Source organism: Gobio gobio (assembly GCF_949357685.1).
Source record: "Gobio gobio genome assembly, chromosome: 7".
In the NCBI taxonomy this organism is placed as follows: Eukaryota; Metazoa; Chordata; class Actinopteri; order Cypriniformes; family Gobionidae; genus Gobio; species Gobio gobio.
The window spans coordinates 8,784,025-8,801,549 of NC_137103.1; the positions used below are offsets into that span (position 1 = coordinate 8,784,025).

General features: G+C 44.2%; 1 protein-coding gene across 1 annotated transcript in view; it reads left to right on the forward strand.

Moving 5' to 3' along the window:
• The first annotated feature begins 6,661 nt into the window (after positions 1 to 6,661).
• adam23b (ADAM metallopeptidase domain 23b) overlaps positions 6,662 to 17,525 on the forward strand; it is a 60,423-nt gene continuing 49,559 nt past the window's right edge. The window contains exons 1-3 of the mRNA XM_079822446.1: positions 6,662 to 6,922; positions 7,540 to 7,736; positions 14,826 to 14,902. Coding sequence (XP_079678572.1) covers positions 6,841 to 6,922; positions 7,540 to 7,736; positions 14,826 to 14,902 — 356 coding nt within the window. The 5' untranslated portion in view covers positions 6,662 to 6,840. The remainder of the gene's footprint in view (positions 6,923 to 7,539; positions 7,737 to 14,825; positions 14,903 to 17,525) is intronic.

Below are 17,525 nucleotides of genomic sequence, written 5' to 3' on the forward strand. Positions count from 1 at the left end.
CAGCATCGCTACAGTGCCTCCACTGGGGTCTCATAATTTGAACAGGATATCCTGGTATTTTATAATGTTTGGGACAGACAGTTAGAGGACACACACTTACACACTAAGTAAACAATACTAAGATGGAATGCATTGTTTATGTATTGAATGATATATAAAAACATTTTTAAATTAAATAATTTAGTTTGAAGCACAAACAATCAGCCAAAAAATAAAACTGCCTGATTCACCGACTTCTTTTCTTACATGTTTCATCTTGTATATTCATTATTTTATGTTGCTAGTTTTGTAACACATTTTAATTAACCCTCTGTGGCTCTTCAGTCATTTCTGACACAAATTTTTTTAAATAAAAAATGTAAAAAATCGTAGCTTCATCGGAATGGTCCGAAACCTGGTGACTTTATTGGTACTTGGTATATGAACACCCCCCCCCCCCCCCCCCAAAAAAAAAACATAATGGGGACAGGATTTGAAAAGTCTAAGTGGTGGTAAAAAAAATAGTCACACTCAGGACCTTCGGGTCAAAAATGGCCCCCATAGGAAATGAATGGGAAATTGGCAAAAATATGAAAATACAGAGTCTTTTTGTGCATACAATCTACAAATCAGCCAGGATGCAGAAAAAAGGACTCAACAGTGAAGGGGTGAATCTCTAAAACATCAAGAGTGCAAAACAGACAAAAAAAACACACACACACACAAAACACAATTTGCTTTTGGAATGGCACGTGTTAATTTGTGTGTGCGTGTGTTTTTGTGTGTATAAGTGTGTGTGAGAGTTTTTTTGTCTGTTTTGCACTCTTGATGTCTTGATCTCATTAAAAAAATTGCTTTCATGAGGCCTAGGCTTGACTCTAAAATGAAATACAGTTTTAATTAAAAAAATATATATATTTTTTTTTTATTATATTCAATGGGAAAAAATGGGTCATAATTATTGCATAAATATTAATTATAAATCATAAAATTATCTCAAAACACCAAAAAAGAAAAGAAAAAATATTATTGAACAAAAATATATTTCATTGATTTTACTCAAATCTTTTTTATCTTAATCCCACCCTCCGAAGGTCCTGAGTGTGACCCATAAATGAAGAACCCCAGAGGGTTAAAACTTAAAATAACCAGAAATGTTTATTGCATATAATGCTATGGGATACTTTCCCACATGCATTAACAAGTCATCAAATTAAAATTTCTCACCAAAGGTATATAAATGGATCACATACTGATAGAAAACAGCGTGTTCGAGTAGATCATAAGACTTCATGAGTAGTCATTAATCCTGTTGGTGTACCTCAAGGTTCAACATTGGGTCCTTTATTATTCAGTTTGACCTGACGTTAGTTGTCAGATGCATGCTGATGATACGGTTATATACTTACATGCTAAAAGCAAAAATCAAGCTACAGAAGAGTTGCAGTGGTCAGTATTTTTCAAAGTCCGCAAATAGAGATCCAGATCTCTAGCAGGAAGATTATCAGCAGTGCATGAGTATAAATATTTAAGCACAATAATAGACTCACAACTTACATTCAAAAAGTTTAAAATGTTAGGAATAGAATTAAATGTAATCTGGTCAATTTTGGACTCACAGTATACCAGATCTTCTCACATATGAACTACTGAATGCCGTACAAATGCAGTTGTTTCTGCATCAAATAATTTATGATTTTTTTTTTTATTAAATAATTTTGTTGGACTTTCTGTCTTTCTATGACAACCTCTGTGGTCACATCAGGGCAGACAGGAAACTCAGGGGTAACCTCCATGGTCATGTCAGGACAAGCAACAGGGATACAGTTGATAGTGGGAGAACCTCTGAGATCCCCTGACTTGATACCACTACAAAGATGCCAGCTGCTAGCATCGACATCAGCGGTGTGTCCACGAAACTGGAAGCCAGTCTCAAACACCTAAGGACTGCTTTGGTAGCTTCAGGTGGAACGTCCATGATGGCTGGAGACTGTGGCATGGCGTCCATGATGGCTGGAGACTATGGTGTGGTGTCCATGATGGCTGGAGACTGTGGCATGGCGTCCATGATGGCTGGAGACTATGGTGTGGTGTCCATGATGGCTGGAGACTATGGTGTGGCGTCCATGATGGCTGGAGACTGTGGCATGGCGTCCATGATGGCTGGAGACTATGGTGTGGTGTCCATGATGGCTGGAGACTATGGTGTGGCGTCCATGATGGCTGGAGACTGTGGCATGGCGTCCATGATGGCTGGAGACTATGGTGTGGTGTCCATGATGGCTGGAGACTTTGGCGTGGCGTCCATGATGGCTGGAGACTATGGTGTGGCGTCCATGATGGCTGGAGACTCTGGTGTGGTGTCCTTGATGGCTGGAGACAATGGTGTGGTGTCCTTGATGGCTGGAGACTCTGGTGTGGTGTCCATGATGGCTGGAGACTTTGGTGTGGCGTCCATGATGGCTGGAGACTCTGGTGTGGTGTCCATGATGGCTGGAGACTTTGGTGTGGCGTCCATGATGGCTGGAGACTATGGTGTGGCGTCCATGATGGCTGGAGACTTTGGCGTGGCGTCCATGATGGCTGGAGACTATGGTGTGGCGTCCATGATGGCTGGAGACTCTGGTGTGGTGTCCTTGATGGCTGGAGACAATGGTGTGGTGTCCTTGATGGCTGGAGACTCTGGTGTGGTGTCCATGATGGCTGGAGACTTTGGTGTGGCGTCCATGATGGCTGGAGACTCTGGTGTGGTGTCCTTGATGGCTGGAGACAATGGCGTGGTGTCCTTGATGGCTGGAGACAATGGTGTGGTGTCCATGATGGCTGGAGACAATGGTGTGGTGTCCTTGATGGCTGGAGACAATGGTGTGGTGTCCTTGATGGCTGGAGACAATGGTGTGGTGTCCATGATGGCTGGAGACTATGGCGTGGTGTCCTTGATGGCTGGAGACAATGGTGTGGCGTCCATGATGGCTGGAGACAATGGTGTGGTGTCCTTGATGGCTGGAGACAATGGTGTGGCGTCCATGATGGCTGGAGACAATGGTGTGGCGTCCATGATGGCTGGAGACTTTGGCGTGGCATCCATGATGGCTGGAGACTATGGTGTGGTGTCCATGATGGCTGGAGACTATGGTGTGGTGTCCTTGATGGCTGGAGACTCTGGTGTGGTGTCCTTGATGGCTGGAGACAATGGTGTGGTGTCCATGATGGCTGGAGACTATGGCGTGGTGTCCTTGATGGCTGGAGACAATGGTGTGGCGTCCATGATGGCTGGAGACAATGGTGTGGTGTCCTTGATGGCTGGAGACAATGGTGTGGCGTCCATGATGGCTGGAGACAATGGTGTGGCGTCCATGATGGCTGGAGACTTTGGCGTGGCATCCATGATGGCTGGAGACTATGGTGTGGTGTCCATGATGGCTGGAGACTATGGTGTGGCGTCCTTGATGGCTGGAGACTCTGGCGTGGTGTCCTTGATGGCTGGAGACTATGGTGTGGTGTCCATGATGGCTGGAGACTCTGGCGTGGTGTCCTTGATGGCTGGAGACTCTGGCGTGGTGTCCTTGATGGCTGGAGACTCTGGTGTGGTGTCCTTGATGGCTGGAGACTATGGTGTGGTGTCCATGATGGCTGGAGACTCTGGCGTGGTGTCCTTGATGGCTGGAGACTCTGGCGTGGTGTCCTTGATGGCTGGAGACTCTGGCGTGGTGTCCTTGATGGCTGGAGACTCTGGTGTGGTGTCCTTGATGGCTGGAGACTCTGGTGTGGTGTCCTTGATGGCTGGAGACAATGGTGTGGCGTCCATGATGGCTGGAGACTCTGGTGTGGTGTCCTTGATGGCTGGAGACTATGGCGTGGTGTCCTTGATGGCTGGAGACAATGGTGTGGCGTCCTTGATGGCTGGAGACTCTGGTGTGGTGTCCTTGATGGCTGGAGACAATGGTGTGGCGTCCATGATGGCTGGAGACTCTGGTGTGGTGTCCTTGATGGCTGGAGACAATGGTGTGGCGTCCATGATGGCTGGAGACTATGGTGTGGTGTCCTTGATGGCTGGAGACAATGGTGTGGTGTCCTTGATGGCTGGAGACAATGGTGTGGTGTCCATGATGGCTGGAGACTTTGGCGTGGTGTCCATGATGGCTGGAGACTATGGCGTGGTGTCCTTGATGGCTGGAGACTTTGGCGTGGTGTCCATGATGGCTGGAGACTCTGGCGTGGTGTCCTTGATGGCTGGAGACAATGGTGTGGTGTCCATGATGGCTGGAGACAATGGTGTGGTGTCCTTGATGGCTGGAGACAATGGTGTGGTGTCCATGATGGCTGGAGACTATGGTGTGGCGTCCATGATGGCTGGAGACTCTGGTGTGGTGTCCTTGATGGCTGGAGACAATGGTGTGGTGTCCATGATGGCTGGAGACAATGGTGTGGTGTCCTTGATGGCTGGAGACAATGGTGTGGTGTCCATGATGGCTGGAGACAATGGTGTGGTGTCCATGATGGCTGGAGACTTTGGCGTGGTGTCCATGATGGCTGGAGACTATGGCGTGGTGTCCTTGATGGCTGGAGACTTTGGCGTGGTGTCCATGATGGCTGGAGACTCTGGGGTGGTGTCCTTGATGGCTGGAGACAATGGTGTGGTGTCCATGATGGCTGGAGACAATGGTGTGGTGTCCTTGATGGCTGGAGACAATGGTGTGGTGTCCATGATGGCTGGAGACTATGGTGTGGCGTCCATGATGGCTGGAGACTCTGGTGTGGTGTCCTTGATGGCTGGAGACAATGGTGTGGTGTCCATGATGGCTGGAGACAATGGTGTGGTGTCCTTGATGGCTGGAGACAATGGTGTGGTGTCCATGATGGCTGGAGACAATGGCGTGGCGTCCATGGTGGCTGGAGACTATGGCGTGGTGTCCATGATGGCTGGAGACTATGGTGTGGTGTCCTTGATGGCTGGAGACTCTGGTGTGGTGTCCATGATGGCTGGAGACTCTGGTGTGGTGTCCATGATGGCTGGAGACAATGGCGTGGCGTCCATGGTGGCTGGAGACTATGGCGTGGTGTCCATGATGGCTGGAGACTATGGCGTGGTGTCCATGATGGCTGGAGACTATGGTGTGGTGTCCATGATGGCTGGAGACAATGGCGTGGCGTCCATGGTGGCTGGAGACTATGGCGTGGTGTCCATGATGGCTGGAGACTATGGTGTGGTGTCCTTGATGGCTGGAGACTATGGCGTGGTGTCCATGATGGCTGGAGACTATGGTGTGGTGTCCATGATGGCTGGAGACTATGGTGTGGTGTCCATGATGGCTGGAGACTATGGTGTGGTGTCCATGATGGCTGGAGACTATGGCGTGGTGTCCATGATGGCTGGAGACTATGGTGTGGTGTCCTTGATGGCTGGAGACTCTGGTGTGGTGTCCTTGATGGCTGGAGACTCTGGTGTGGTGTCCATGATGGCTGGAGACTCTGGTGTGGTGTCCATGATGGCTGGAGACTCTGGTGTGGTGTCCTTGATGGCTGGAGACTCTGGTGTGGTGTCCATGATGGCTGGAGACAATGGTGTGGTGTCCTTGATGGCTGGAGACAATGGTGTGGTGTCCATGATGGCTGGAGACTCTGGTGTGGTGTCCATGATGGCTGGAGACTCTGGTGTGGTGTCCATGATGGCTGGAGACTCTGGTGTGGTGTCCATGATGGCTGGAGACTATGGTGTGGCGTCCATGATGGCTGGAGACTATGGTGTGGTGTCCTTGATGGCTGGAGACTATGGTGTGGTGTCCTTGATGGCTGGAGACTCTGGTGTGGTGTCCATGATGGCTGGAGACTCTGGTGTGGTGTCCTTGATGGCTGGAGACAATGGTGTGGTGTCCATGATGGCTGGAGACTCTGGTGTGGTGTCCTTGATGGCTGGAGACTCTGGTGTGGTGTCCATGATGGCTGGAGACAATGGTGTGGTGTCCTTGATGGCTGGAGACTCTGGTGTGGTGTCCATGATGGCTGGAGACAATGGTGTGGTGTCCATGATGGCTGGAGACAATGGTGTGGTGTCCTTGATGGCTGGAGACAATGGTGTGGTGTCCATGATGGCTGGAGACTCTGGTGTGGTGTCCATGATGGCTGGAGACAAAAAAGTGTCCACCTTTATTCACCATTAGTGTTGGGGTAAAACGTAAGTTATGAAATCAGATTATTTTTCCAAGTCAACTAGTAAAGTAACGCATTACTTTTAAATGAACATTAGTTCTTTTTTTCAAATAAGTAATGCAAGGACTTTGTGATGACTTTAGGTAAACATCACTTTTTTTTATTACTGAAGAGTGTTGAACTTTCTTCTGTTTGTTTGAGCGGCTCCCTCTATTGTACAGGTGTGAATGTGCATTTCCTTCAGCCTGAGCCTCATTTCACTGTGGTGTCAAAGGGCCTTTACATTTGCCAAAAATAGAACTTTTTATTTATTAAAAAATAATAAATCTCTGGATGACTTTGTCATAAAATATCTATATAGGCCTATATAGCCTACCTTTAAGATACTATTGTCTGCATAACATTATATGAAAATATATTTTTATACCGTGTATACAAGACATGTGTAACTCGTGTAGTATGCATGCACTGATTTAAAATATATCTTATGCAAATAAGCGTCGGCAGAGCAGCTGGTATAGAGGGCAGGGGCAGACGCACGGCACCTGCGCGCGGGCGCATCATTATCTGGAGGAGCGTGCTCGCGGAGATCTCGGGCTGGCCACCGCCTTCACGCGCTGCAGCATCAGGACCAGCAAGGACAATGAGCCCCTAGCGAGTAGCCGCATCCATACGTTAATCTCGCGCTATTCCACAGACCAACTATGAATCATGTATGTGCTAGTACTGTCGAATCTGCTCGCCTGCATCCTCGCTTCCTGTCTCCAGCCATTCGTGGAGTCATCGTCAGCCGGTACGTACTTAACCTAAACCGAATCACTTTGCGTTGAGTTTGTACAGACCGCCAGTGAGAAAACATATGTCTTCTGGAGGAATGTGATCGCGAGGGTCCGGTTTGGGATGTGTTCAGTGAGTTGTTCTTCTGCAAGGGCATTCTCTCTCTCTCTCTCTGAGTGTGTGTGTGTGTGTGTGTGTGTGTGTGTGTGTGTGTGCGGAGGACGGCAGCGGTGCAGGGAGCAAAGTGTCCTGCCTGAGACAGAGACAGACATGTGCATGCAAACACAGCTTCAGTGTGTCTCTGCTTTACTTGATATGGTCTGGGCTCACAGAGGAGACTGCAGAAGTTGACATTTCGTTTTGTTTTATTATTAAAATTCAATCTTGAGCCTCAATCTCTTCAAGTCTCAATTGCTTACAATTATCATTGTAATGATATGAATAGTCTAATCGACCCGATTAGCTTGTGACGCATGTACAGTACACCTGACACCAAAGTCTTCCGGTTAATTCCTCACAGATTTCTTTGAGGTTCAGTGTCAGATTGGCCTAGTTCAGATGGTGTTAGTGTCAGGAGTGTTCATCAGACGTGGAGACCGCTTCAGTCATGAGTGTGTGTGTGTGTGTTGTCAGTGTTAGAGGCTGAGATCTCCGGGGAGGCGGTGTCAGATGATACTGCAGCCGGACAGATGCACAATGCCAGCGTCCCGCAGGAGTCCCAGCACACACTCACATACCCCTCTCGCCTCATCTACTACCTGAACGAAGCTTCTGAGAGCACCTACCATGACCTGGACACCCGCGCTAAGATCCCTGACCCACACGGACAGGTGAGAGCCGCTTCACTTCACTACTGATATGATGCTTCAGCGTATGTGCTTAAATATGCGTATGCATGCTGAGGCAGGATAGGGGGCTATAATTTCTTTACCTTAAAGAGCTAGTTCACCCAAAAATGAAAATTAGCCCATGATTTACTCACCCTCAAGTCATCCCAGGTGTATATGACATTCTTCTGTCAGACGAACACAATCAGAGTTATATTAAACAATGTCCTGCTCTTCAAAGCTTTATAATGGCAGTGAATGTTGCTTCGTTTTTGAAGTCCATAAAAGAGCATCTATCCATCATAAAAGAGCATCTATCCATCATAAAAGTGCATCTATCCATCATAAAAGTACATTTGTCCATCATAAAAGAGCATCTATCCATCATAAAAGAGCATTTGTCCATCATAAAAGAGCATCTATCCATCATAAAAGAGCATCTATCCATCATAAAAGTGCATCTATCCATCATAAAAGTACATTTGTCCATCATAAAAGAGCATCTATCCATCATAAAAGAGCATTTGTCCATCATAAAAGAGCATCTATCCATCATAAAAGAGCATCTATCCATCATAAATGAGCATCTGTCCATCATAAAAGAGCATCTATCCATCATAAAAGTGCATCTGTCCATCATAAAAGAGCATCTATCCATCATAAAAGTGCATCTGTCCATCATAAAAGAGTATCTGTCCATCATAAAAGTGCATCTATCCATCATAAGAGTGCATCTATCCATCATAAAAGAGCATCTATACATCATAAAAGTGCATCTGTCCATCATAAAAGAGTATCTGTCCATCATAAAAGTGCATCTATCCATCATAAGAGTGCATCTATCCATCATAAAAGAGCATCTATACATCATAAAAGTGCATTTATCCATCATAAAAATGCATCTATCCATCATATAACTGCTCCACGTGGCTCCGGGGGGTTAATAAAAGCCTTCTGAAGTGAAGTGGGGTATTTGTGTAAGAAAAATATCCATATTTAAACCTTTATAGACTAAAATAACTAACTTCTGGTGGTCAGCGGTACGCAAGTCGACTGACACCATGTCCTAACTACACGCGACACGATACGATTCCAGCGTCAAGCAACTTGTCTCTCCACACCAGACGCGACGCGACTAGGAGATGCCACAAAGTCAATCAAAAACCACAGCCAATCAGAACAGCGTGTGGGCGGGCTCTCGCGGCAAGTGCACGGCACCAGAGATTAATCTTGACGGCACTCGCAAGTAAATGGAGAAGTACATAGTCAAATTCACAAATATTACACCATTTAAACATTACTAAAATACTGATTTACTAAAACAATCACTGTCATAGAATATAATTGACCTATCGGTAAGCCCCGCCCCCCTTAGTTACTGTTGCTAACTCGGACAAACAAACGGAGTTGCTATATCTTACAATGACAGCTGTCAGTGTGAAAACCTTTTCCCAAGATGTTTTTGGACACAGATTGTAGTGTATATCCTGTCCGAATGATGGCCAAACTTAACTGATGGTTTATCAAGTTTATTGCATCATTTTTCACTCCAAAAAATAACCGTAAGAGCTGAACAAACAAAGCATAAGTGCGCATTAACGTCTCATTCACAAACTGTCTCTCTCCGTTGCATTACCATTAACATACACAGCAAATTACACAAAAACACTCATAGTAAACAAACATATACACAGGCCGTATGCCTTTTCGGGGGTGCAGTTAATAACTGGTGAACTTTGTATCTGCAAAACAACTCCGATAAACTGCGTGCGAGCTCTTCCTTTCATTACCCGGAGACTATAATACCCGTAAAAATAGGAGTCCTCCTCATAAGACAGATAATGTAGACCTTAAACATATCTAAAATGAAATTAATTTACATATAACCAGTTTAATATGGAGAGGCACTGAAATGTAGACGTTCGTGTTTTTGACCTACAGTGTTACATGACGTGAGAACCGTCAAATATTTCGGTTTGAATGTTAGCAGGGACTATAATCGTAACTTAACGAGAGTTTGACAAACAGAAAATCCTCTCAGGATCCCTGGAGTCAGTGCTACAGTACCTCAGGCACGACGTTTTAGCATTTTTGTAGCATAAACACCATCAAACCGATGACAGCTTCGGATTTTCCAATGTTTCTCTATGGCGCTGAAGCCTAAAGATGTCCGAGTTCCGGTCCCAGCGCAACTGATACTCAACTGCTATTGGCTCATCTGCGTTCGAGGGGAGGGGCTTACCAATAGGTCAATTGTTTGTTCACAGTTTGAACGTTCTTGTTTCCATTTGTTTAAAGGGGTCATGAACTGGCTTTTAAAGGTCCCATGGCATGAAATTTTTTTCAACATTAATATGAGTTCCCCTAGCCTGAATATTGTCCCCAATTGGATAGAAATGTTGATCGGTGTAAACCCGAGTTCTGGCTGTCTTTCTCTGCCTTTGAGAAAATGACAGGCCAGACGAGCCAATCCTGAAGTCTCCTGTTATGAAGTCAAAACAAGAACGGTTCCCTCCCTTTCCTCCGCCCAGAGAATCTGGCACGCCCATGCAAACGCTCGAGAGATCATGGCTTGTGAACGAGTGAACGCTGGCAGTTTCTCAGTGTTTGGATGTACAAATGAAAACAGAAGTCTTTTTTCAGTTTCTTCTGATCTGTGATCAGTGATTTCTTATGTGTAGCTTATTATTTATTATTCGTGCACACGCAGCGGCTTCTCTCTCTCCCGACAGAACGGTGTTTTCGTGTTTTCTATCTTGTGAGTCAGTGTTTTTGTACGTCCTCGTCGCGTCTATCTGTTCTACAATGTGCATACAGTCAGGAGTTTCTGCTCAACATCAGCAGAGTAACATCTGTAGAGATAAACCTCACACACGCCGAAGCTCGGCCTCCAACATCCCCGACCCCCAGTACTGCATCTGGCCCACAGCGGAGGCACCAAACGCGGGTTAGATTAAGCAGAAGGGGGGTAAGCGTGAGGGTATCCTAGCCCCACAATAGTATAATTACTCCAGCCTAGCCCCACAATAAACTGGATTACATTCGATTACTGCTGTTGTGTCTTTGTTTGCGCTGTGTACTCAATGCGCGTCACTGACGCTTTCCATATGATAGGAACATATCTAAAAATAATGGTATTATCAACACTTACTCGTAACTCGTTCATCTCGACAGCTGTAATGGTACTTTGCATGTGTTACAAAGTTGGTAATAATGATGAAGACGGACTCGGCGTGACTGGGACTCGTGTTTATTCAGAACTCTCAGATACAAACACAATAAACTCGCGCTGACAGACAGCGCTCTCATAACTCAGTAGTTACTATAAATAACTTTGTTAGCAATCGCTGAGCTCAGTCTCTGGTACATTAATGATGTCCGGTTCGCGAACGATCTTTGTTTTGAACCGGTTCTTTTTAGTGAACCGAATCAGTTCACCAAATCGGATTGAATTGTTCTAAATGGTTCAGCGCTGATCCATAATTTACTAAAGTTACTAACTTTCTGACATGAGTGACAGCCCCTCCGACTAGAAATAAACTAACAACCTGAAGTATATGCTGTAACTACAACAGTTCACTGAACTGAGACTGACAGAACTGATGTGAAGTGAACTCAGGTCCATCCGTCTCTCTGGCAGCAGCTCGTGCCTCGTAGACCTCGTTAAACCACGCTCCTCCGCTCATTTAAAATGCAAAGATATCAGCCAATCACAACAGTGGGCGTTTTTACTGAAGTCTCACAGCAGACACGCCTCTTGTAACAGGGCCTTCAGCCACAGGGCAAACATCAGTATTGAAAAAATGCCTTTTATTTCTAAATTATGACATTTTATGATGTAAAAATCATATTAACAATATAAGTACACCTCAGGAAACATTATAAAATAATAGAAAAATGCCATGCCATGGGACCTTTAAAAAATTTGTATACTGTTGTCCGAGGTCAACTTATGACGTTTGCGTGGTTTTTACAAGTAATTTTTTGAATAAGGCTATCTTGCTCTCTCATTGGCTGTCGGTCAACACCGATATATTTTTCAGTCAGAACTAATTTCACACAGCAGGATTTTGAATCGCAGACAGGTCCAGTTATTGAGCATGCCAAATATCTCACGGGCATCGTCGACTCATCTCCGATTTCTCTCAGATCACGTCTTTGATCATTCACGTGCACGAGCAACGATTTGCCTATGATTTCGGGAATTTGACTGCGATTTCGCGAAACCTGTCGGCGAGTCAAAATCGGGCCTAAAATCAGGCAGTGTGAACTCAGCATTAAGTCATTTAATAATGTTCATTTAATTGCAATGAACACACAATTCAGTGTCTACAAATTTTACATTAAGTTTGCACTTACCGTAAAACTTAAAAAATAATAGCCCGGGCTTCTATTTACCCAAATCGCCGAACTGCACCGGCTTGTATTTGAAACAGGCGTCTATAAGAGAGAGGCCTTTAATTTAGTGTTGAGATGTTCAAGCATGACGGTAGGAGGTTACCACATTATATTACGTTTTATTTATAATTAATTCAAATGTGTTTAACAAATCATTTAATGTAAGAAATGTCTAAGAAATAAGAAATTATTGGCAGCACAAAAAACGAAACAATGTGACAGCAATGGGCAGAACAATATAAGTTACCGCTAAAATCCATTGAGCGTATGAACTTGTTGCCCGAAACACATCAAAAAGAAAGAATGAAGGCTACCCTGTAAAACAACTGCAATCATGTGATAGAAAATTACTATATTCATCACTATCATCATCCCCGCGATTCTCAATTACAAGTTCATGGGCGAATTCCTCCTCCTCGTCGCTCTCCTCCACTTCTCCAGCCTCCGCTAACTCTGCCTGCCTTGCTCGCACTAACAGATCCCGCCCAGATGCGCACGGCTCTCCCTCTTTGAAACAATGGATACGGTGATCCTCGCTTCCATCAGAAGCTACTGTCAGGCCACATACCCAAGGATAACATCCCGAAGTTAATGAAATATATCTCCTCCTTCTCCCTCGCACACACAAACACACGCGCACGTCTGCGCGCAAGCATTAAAGGAATTTTTCAGCCGCTCCGTATCCAGCTTTACCCACGCTTGAAATTTGACAACTGTCAGCTTAAATGTCAAATTATACTTTTCTCAATGGTGGTATTGAGAGAATTAAGAAAAACTGAAGACTGAAAGTTCGTTAACCTCTTTGTTATGTTGCCATAGTGATGAGTCGTTCATGAACGGTTCCGTCTGTCACGTGAAATTTAATCAAAACATAGAACAGACGATCTGACGGGTTTGAGAAGATCAAATACAGCCCGATACTAAAAAACAGACCCGGCGTCTATTTGAGACCGGCCTTTATTTACCCAAACCTGCCGTTACACCAGGCGTTTAAAAGAGACAGGCGTCTATTTGGGACTCGGCTATTATTTGAAGTTTTACGGTAAGCATATTCTTTTAAAGTACACTCACCTAAAGGATTCTTAGGAACACCTGTTCAATTTCTCATTAATGCAATTATCTAATCAACCAATCACATGGCAGTTGCTTCAATGCATTTAGGGGTGTGGTCCTGGTCAAGACAATCTCCTGAACTCCACACTGAATGTCAGAATGGGAAAGAAAGGAGATTTAAGCAATTTTGAGCGTGGCATGGTTGTTGGTGCCAGACGGGCCGGTCTGAGTATTTCACAATCTGCTCAGTTACTGGGATTTTCACGCACAACCATTTCTAGGGTTTACAAAGAATGGTGTGAAAAGGGAAAAACATCCAGTATGCGGCAGTCCTGTGGGAGAAAATGCCTTGTTGATGCTAGAGGTCAGAGGAGAATGGGCCGACTGATTCAAGCTGATAGAAGAGCAACTTTGACTGAAATAACCACTCGTTACAACCGAGGTCTGCAGCAAAGCATTTGTGAAGCCACAACACACACAACCTTGAGGTGGATGGGCTACAACAGCAGAAGACCCCACCGGGTACCACTCATCTCCACTACAAATAGGAAAAAGAGGCGACAATTTGCACAAGCTCACCAAAATTGGACAGTTGAAGACTGGAAAAATGTTGCCTGGTCTGATGAGTCTGGATTTCTGTTGAGACATTCAGATGGTAGTGTCAGAATTTGGCGTAAACAGAATGAGAACATGGATCCATCATGCCTTGTTACCACTGTGCAGGCTGGTGGTGGTGGTGTAATGGTGTGGGGGATGTTTTCTTGGCACACTTTAGGCCCCTTAGTGCCAATTGGGCATGGTTTAAATGCCACGGCCTACCTGAGCATTGTTTCTGACCATGTCCATCCCTTTATGACCAGCATGTCCCCATCCTCTGATGGCTACTTCCAGCAGGATAATGCACCGTCACAAAGCTCCAATCATTTCAAATTGGTTTCTTGAACATGTCAATGAGTTCACTGAACTAAAATGGCCGCCACAGTCACCAGATCTCAACCCAATAGAGCATCTTTGGGATGTGGTGGAACGGGAGCTTCACGCCCTGGATGTGCATCCCACAAATCTCCATCAACTGCAAGATGCTCTCCTATCAATATGGGCCAACATTTCTAAAGAATGCTTTCAGCACCTTGTTGAATCAATGCCACGTAGAATTAAGGCAGTTCTGAAGGTGAAAGGGGGTCAAACACAGTATTAGTGTGTGTTCCTAATAATCCTTTAGGTGAGTGTATATTATTTCCATAATAATTACTCTTTTTAAAAGTATTCTAAACTGTACACACCCCGAGGCTAGAAATGCACCATATCACACCACCATCTGATAAAAGACATCATTCGATTGCTTTCTCTTATTTATGAACTTTCTGGAAGCAATAAAAAGATAAGTTCAAAACAACTTGACATTATGCAACATTTGAGCTGAAAGCAGACAGTACTACTAGTCACGTTTCACCAGCCCTGACAAGACATGTTTGTGATTATTGCTATGATAATACTATCACTCAGACATCGCTTTGGAATTGCCTAACAGCGTTTTGATTGTTCAATAAACAAGGGTGTATTTCCGATGAAGCATCGAGGGACCTGATCTGTAAACGTTTGTTCACTCTAGCCTGACTCCTGTTTTTCTTTCTTCAATAGGAGGTCCATCTCGCTCAGGCTTCATTTCAACTTCAGGCCTTCGGATCCCAATTCATTCTGGACCTCACATTAAACAAGTGAGTATACAGACTCTCATCGGCCTCACACACACGTCTCTCATGACCCTTGACGTGCCGGGTTATTGATGTGTTGTGTCTGTGTGAACCTAACACATGCACTTTTGGGAATACAGGTTCTCTCTTTTGTGTTACTGGAAGCATTGTGTGCTGGGAAACACTGGAAATAACTCCATATCCGTTTCTCCCCTCAGTATAAAGTGGTATTGAGCGCCTTATTGCAGGTTTTGTAACCAAAACACTACATAACTACATCCTTCAGTTATCACACAATAGCAGACATTCATCTGAAGGGAATGTGTTTATGTGTGGTTAACACATGCACACTCACAGACACAGTGAAAAAGAAGAGAGCTTTATCTGTATTGAATGTGCAATTAGCATTGAATATTGCACTTGTGCAATTTCAGATTTTAAGTATATTTTAAACCTACTTACAGATAATATAATATTAATGAAACGAAAGACCACTCTAGTGTACTTAAAGAGAGTGCACTTTCATGACTGTTTCTTAACACACAGAAAGTGCACTTAATGAAGCGTACTTCTTTTTCACAAGGGATTGTTCTGCATCAATGATGTCTCTGAAAATTACTGTATTTTCACCAAATTGTGATTATTAGGGGTGTAACGATCAACTATTGTAATCGTAGGCGTTCTTATGATTATTCTTCTTCTGCCATGGGAGTCTATAGCTATGTTTCCATCCACCTATTTTTATGCACATTTTGGGATATCGCATCAAAAAATGCTGAATGAAAACGCCAAGATGCGCATAAATTCTAAAAATGCGCATTAAAAACGTACGCGCTCGTTCAAGTCGGATACATTTTCTATCCGATACGAAAACATGCGCAAAAACTGCGATGGAAACGCATTTACCGAATAAATTCCTTGATGGGCATAAAAAAAATAATGTGACTTTCGCGATGTAACAGCATAACTGTACTAATCTTGTTAGTACAAAACAATTCTTGTTTGCACAGCATCTGAAATGCTGTTTTGGTCTTTCAGAAGTCTGTTGTCAAAGATTGCCCCAAACACATCAGCCTCTGAAAGCACGTTTATTGAGATGCACAAGTTTCTCTGAGACGCAAATAATTTATTATATACGAAAATTATTATATATGGTGGCTTCTATGTTTCCTAGTGATTTTTTAGGGGTAGTTTATCAGGAATTGACGATTATGTTCTCTTCGACTCACTGGATGGAAACGGTGCTTTATTCGCAAATGTTTTATGCGATATTGCATTTTTGTGCATAAATTATATTTGCAACTTTGGATGGAAACATAGCTTATGACAGCCCATGGAACCGCTTGCGGGAAAGTTATGCAATTTGGCACACGGATAGCGGACAGTCTGAAATGTCACCATAGCAATTTTGGAGTCTCTAACTCAACCCCTCTAGCGCCACCAACTGTCCAAAGTTGCACTCATATTTTTCTAATAACTTATGAACCCTAAGGGCTAGATTCTGTGGCTCAAGATGATTCGATTGAACACTGACATCATTTTCTGTAGTGCCAATTTTCCCGCTTAATTTTCCCGCCAAAAAAAATACTTTTTCGCACTTCTCCAAGACGGTTTATCCGAATTTCACGAAAATTTAACCAGACAGTGCCAACAAAAGTTATGGTTTCAAGTCGATATTTAATTCAAGTCGATTCATCAAACTGTTTTCGAATAACGTGCAAACTAATTTTACATATTGCTTGTGAAAATAGACATAAGGCTGTATATTCGCAACGATTTATCGTATTCTGACCAAACATATCTTCATGACCTGAGGCTACATGCTGCAAAAATGGCTATTTTTGCTTATAATTTCTGAATGGTTTGCCCAAAAATCATAAAAGTGATCTTGTTAGATTCAGGGCCACATGCCAAGTCCAATTAGCCTAGAAATGTAATTTGCAGCCAGGGTAGTCTAGCAACTCTCCGTTGGCGTGCGAGCTGGAAAAACCAAACTCTGGCCAGGCCAATCAAATCGTGTATAGAGTCGGTGGGCGGGCTTAACATAATGACGGCAGATTTGTGGCGGTTCCGTGTGCTACTCGTAAACAAAGAAGCTGGTGAACAGCGGTCTTTCCAATCGGTTTTGGCCGCGACTCTAGAAGACTTGAAGTTCAGCTTTTCTTTGAGAAAAGAACAAAGAACGGCACTGAAGTCATTCTTAAGAAAGGACGATGTGTTCAAAGTTTTGCCGACCGGATACGGCGAAAGTTTAATCTATCAACTAGCTCCGCTTCACCTTCTTCGTTGCTCTGGTTGGTTGTAGTGCTATCCCATTGCGTGCAGAGGGAATTTGACAGACAACCGTTTATCCCGCCCCTCGGATTGAGCCCTGTCAATGGCGTGTTCCCAGACCCAACATCTTGATGTGGGTCTGGCTTGTCAGGCTAGAGTCCAATGATTTCCAATTGTCTACAATTTTGGCCGTCGGCCATTTTGAATTTTGAAGTAAAATGCTGTATTTTACGAACGCATGAACATATCGTAACAAAACTCGGTATGGGTCATCGGCACGATGTCCTGAAAGAGTCTGAGAAATTTCAGACCAGTGCCACCTAATGGTGAAAAAAAATATTTACACACTTATAACTTTGGATATGGTTGACTT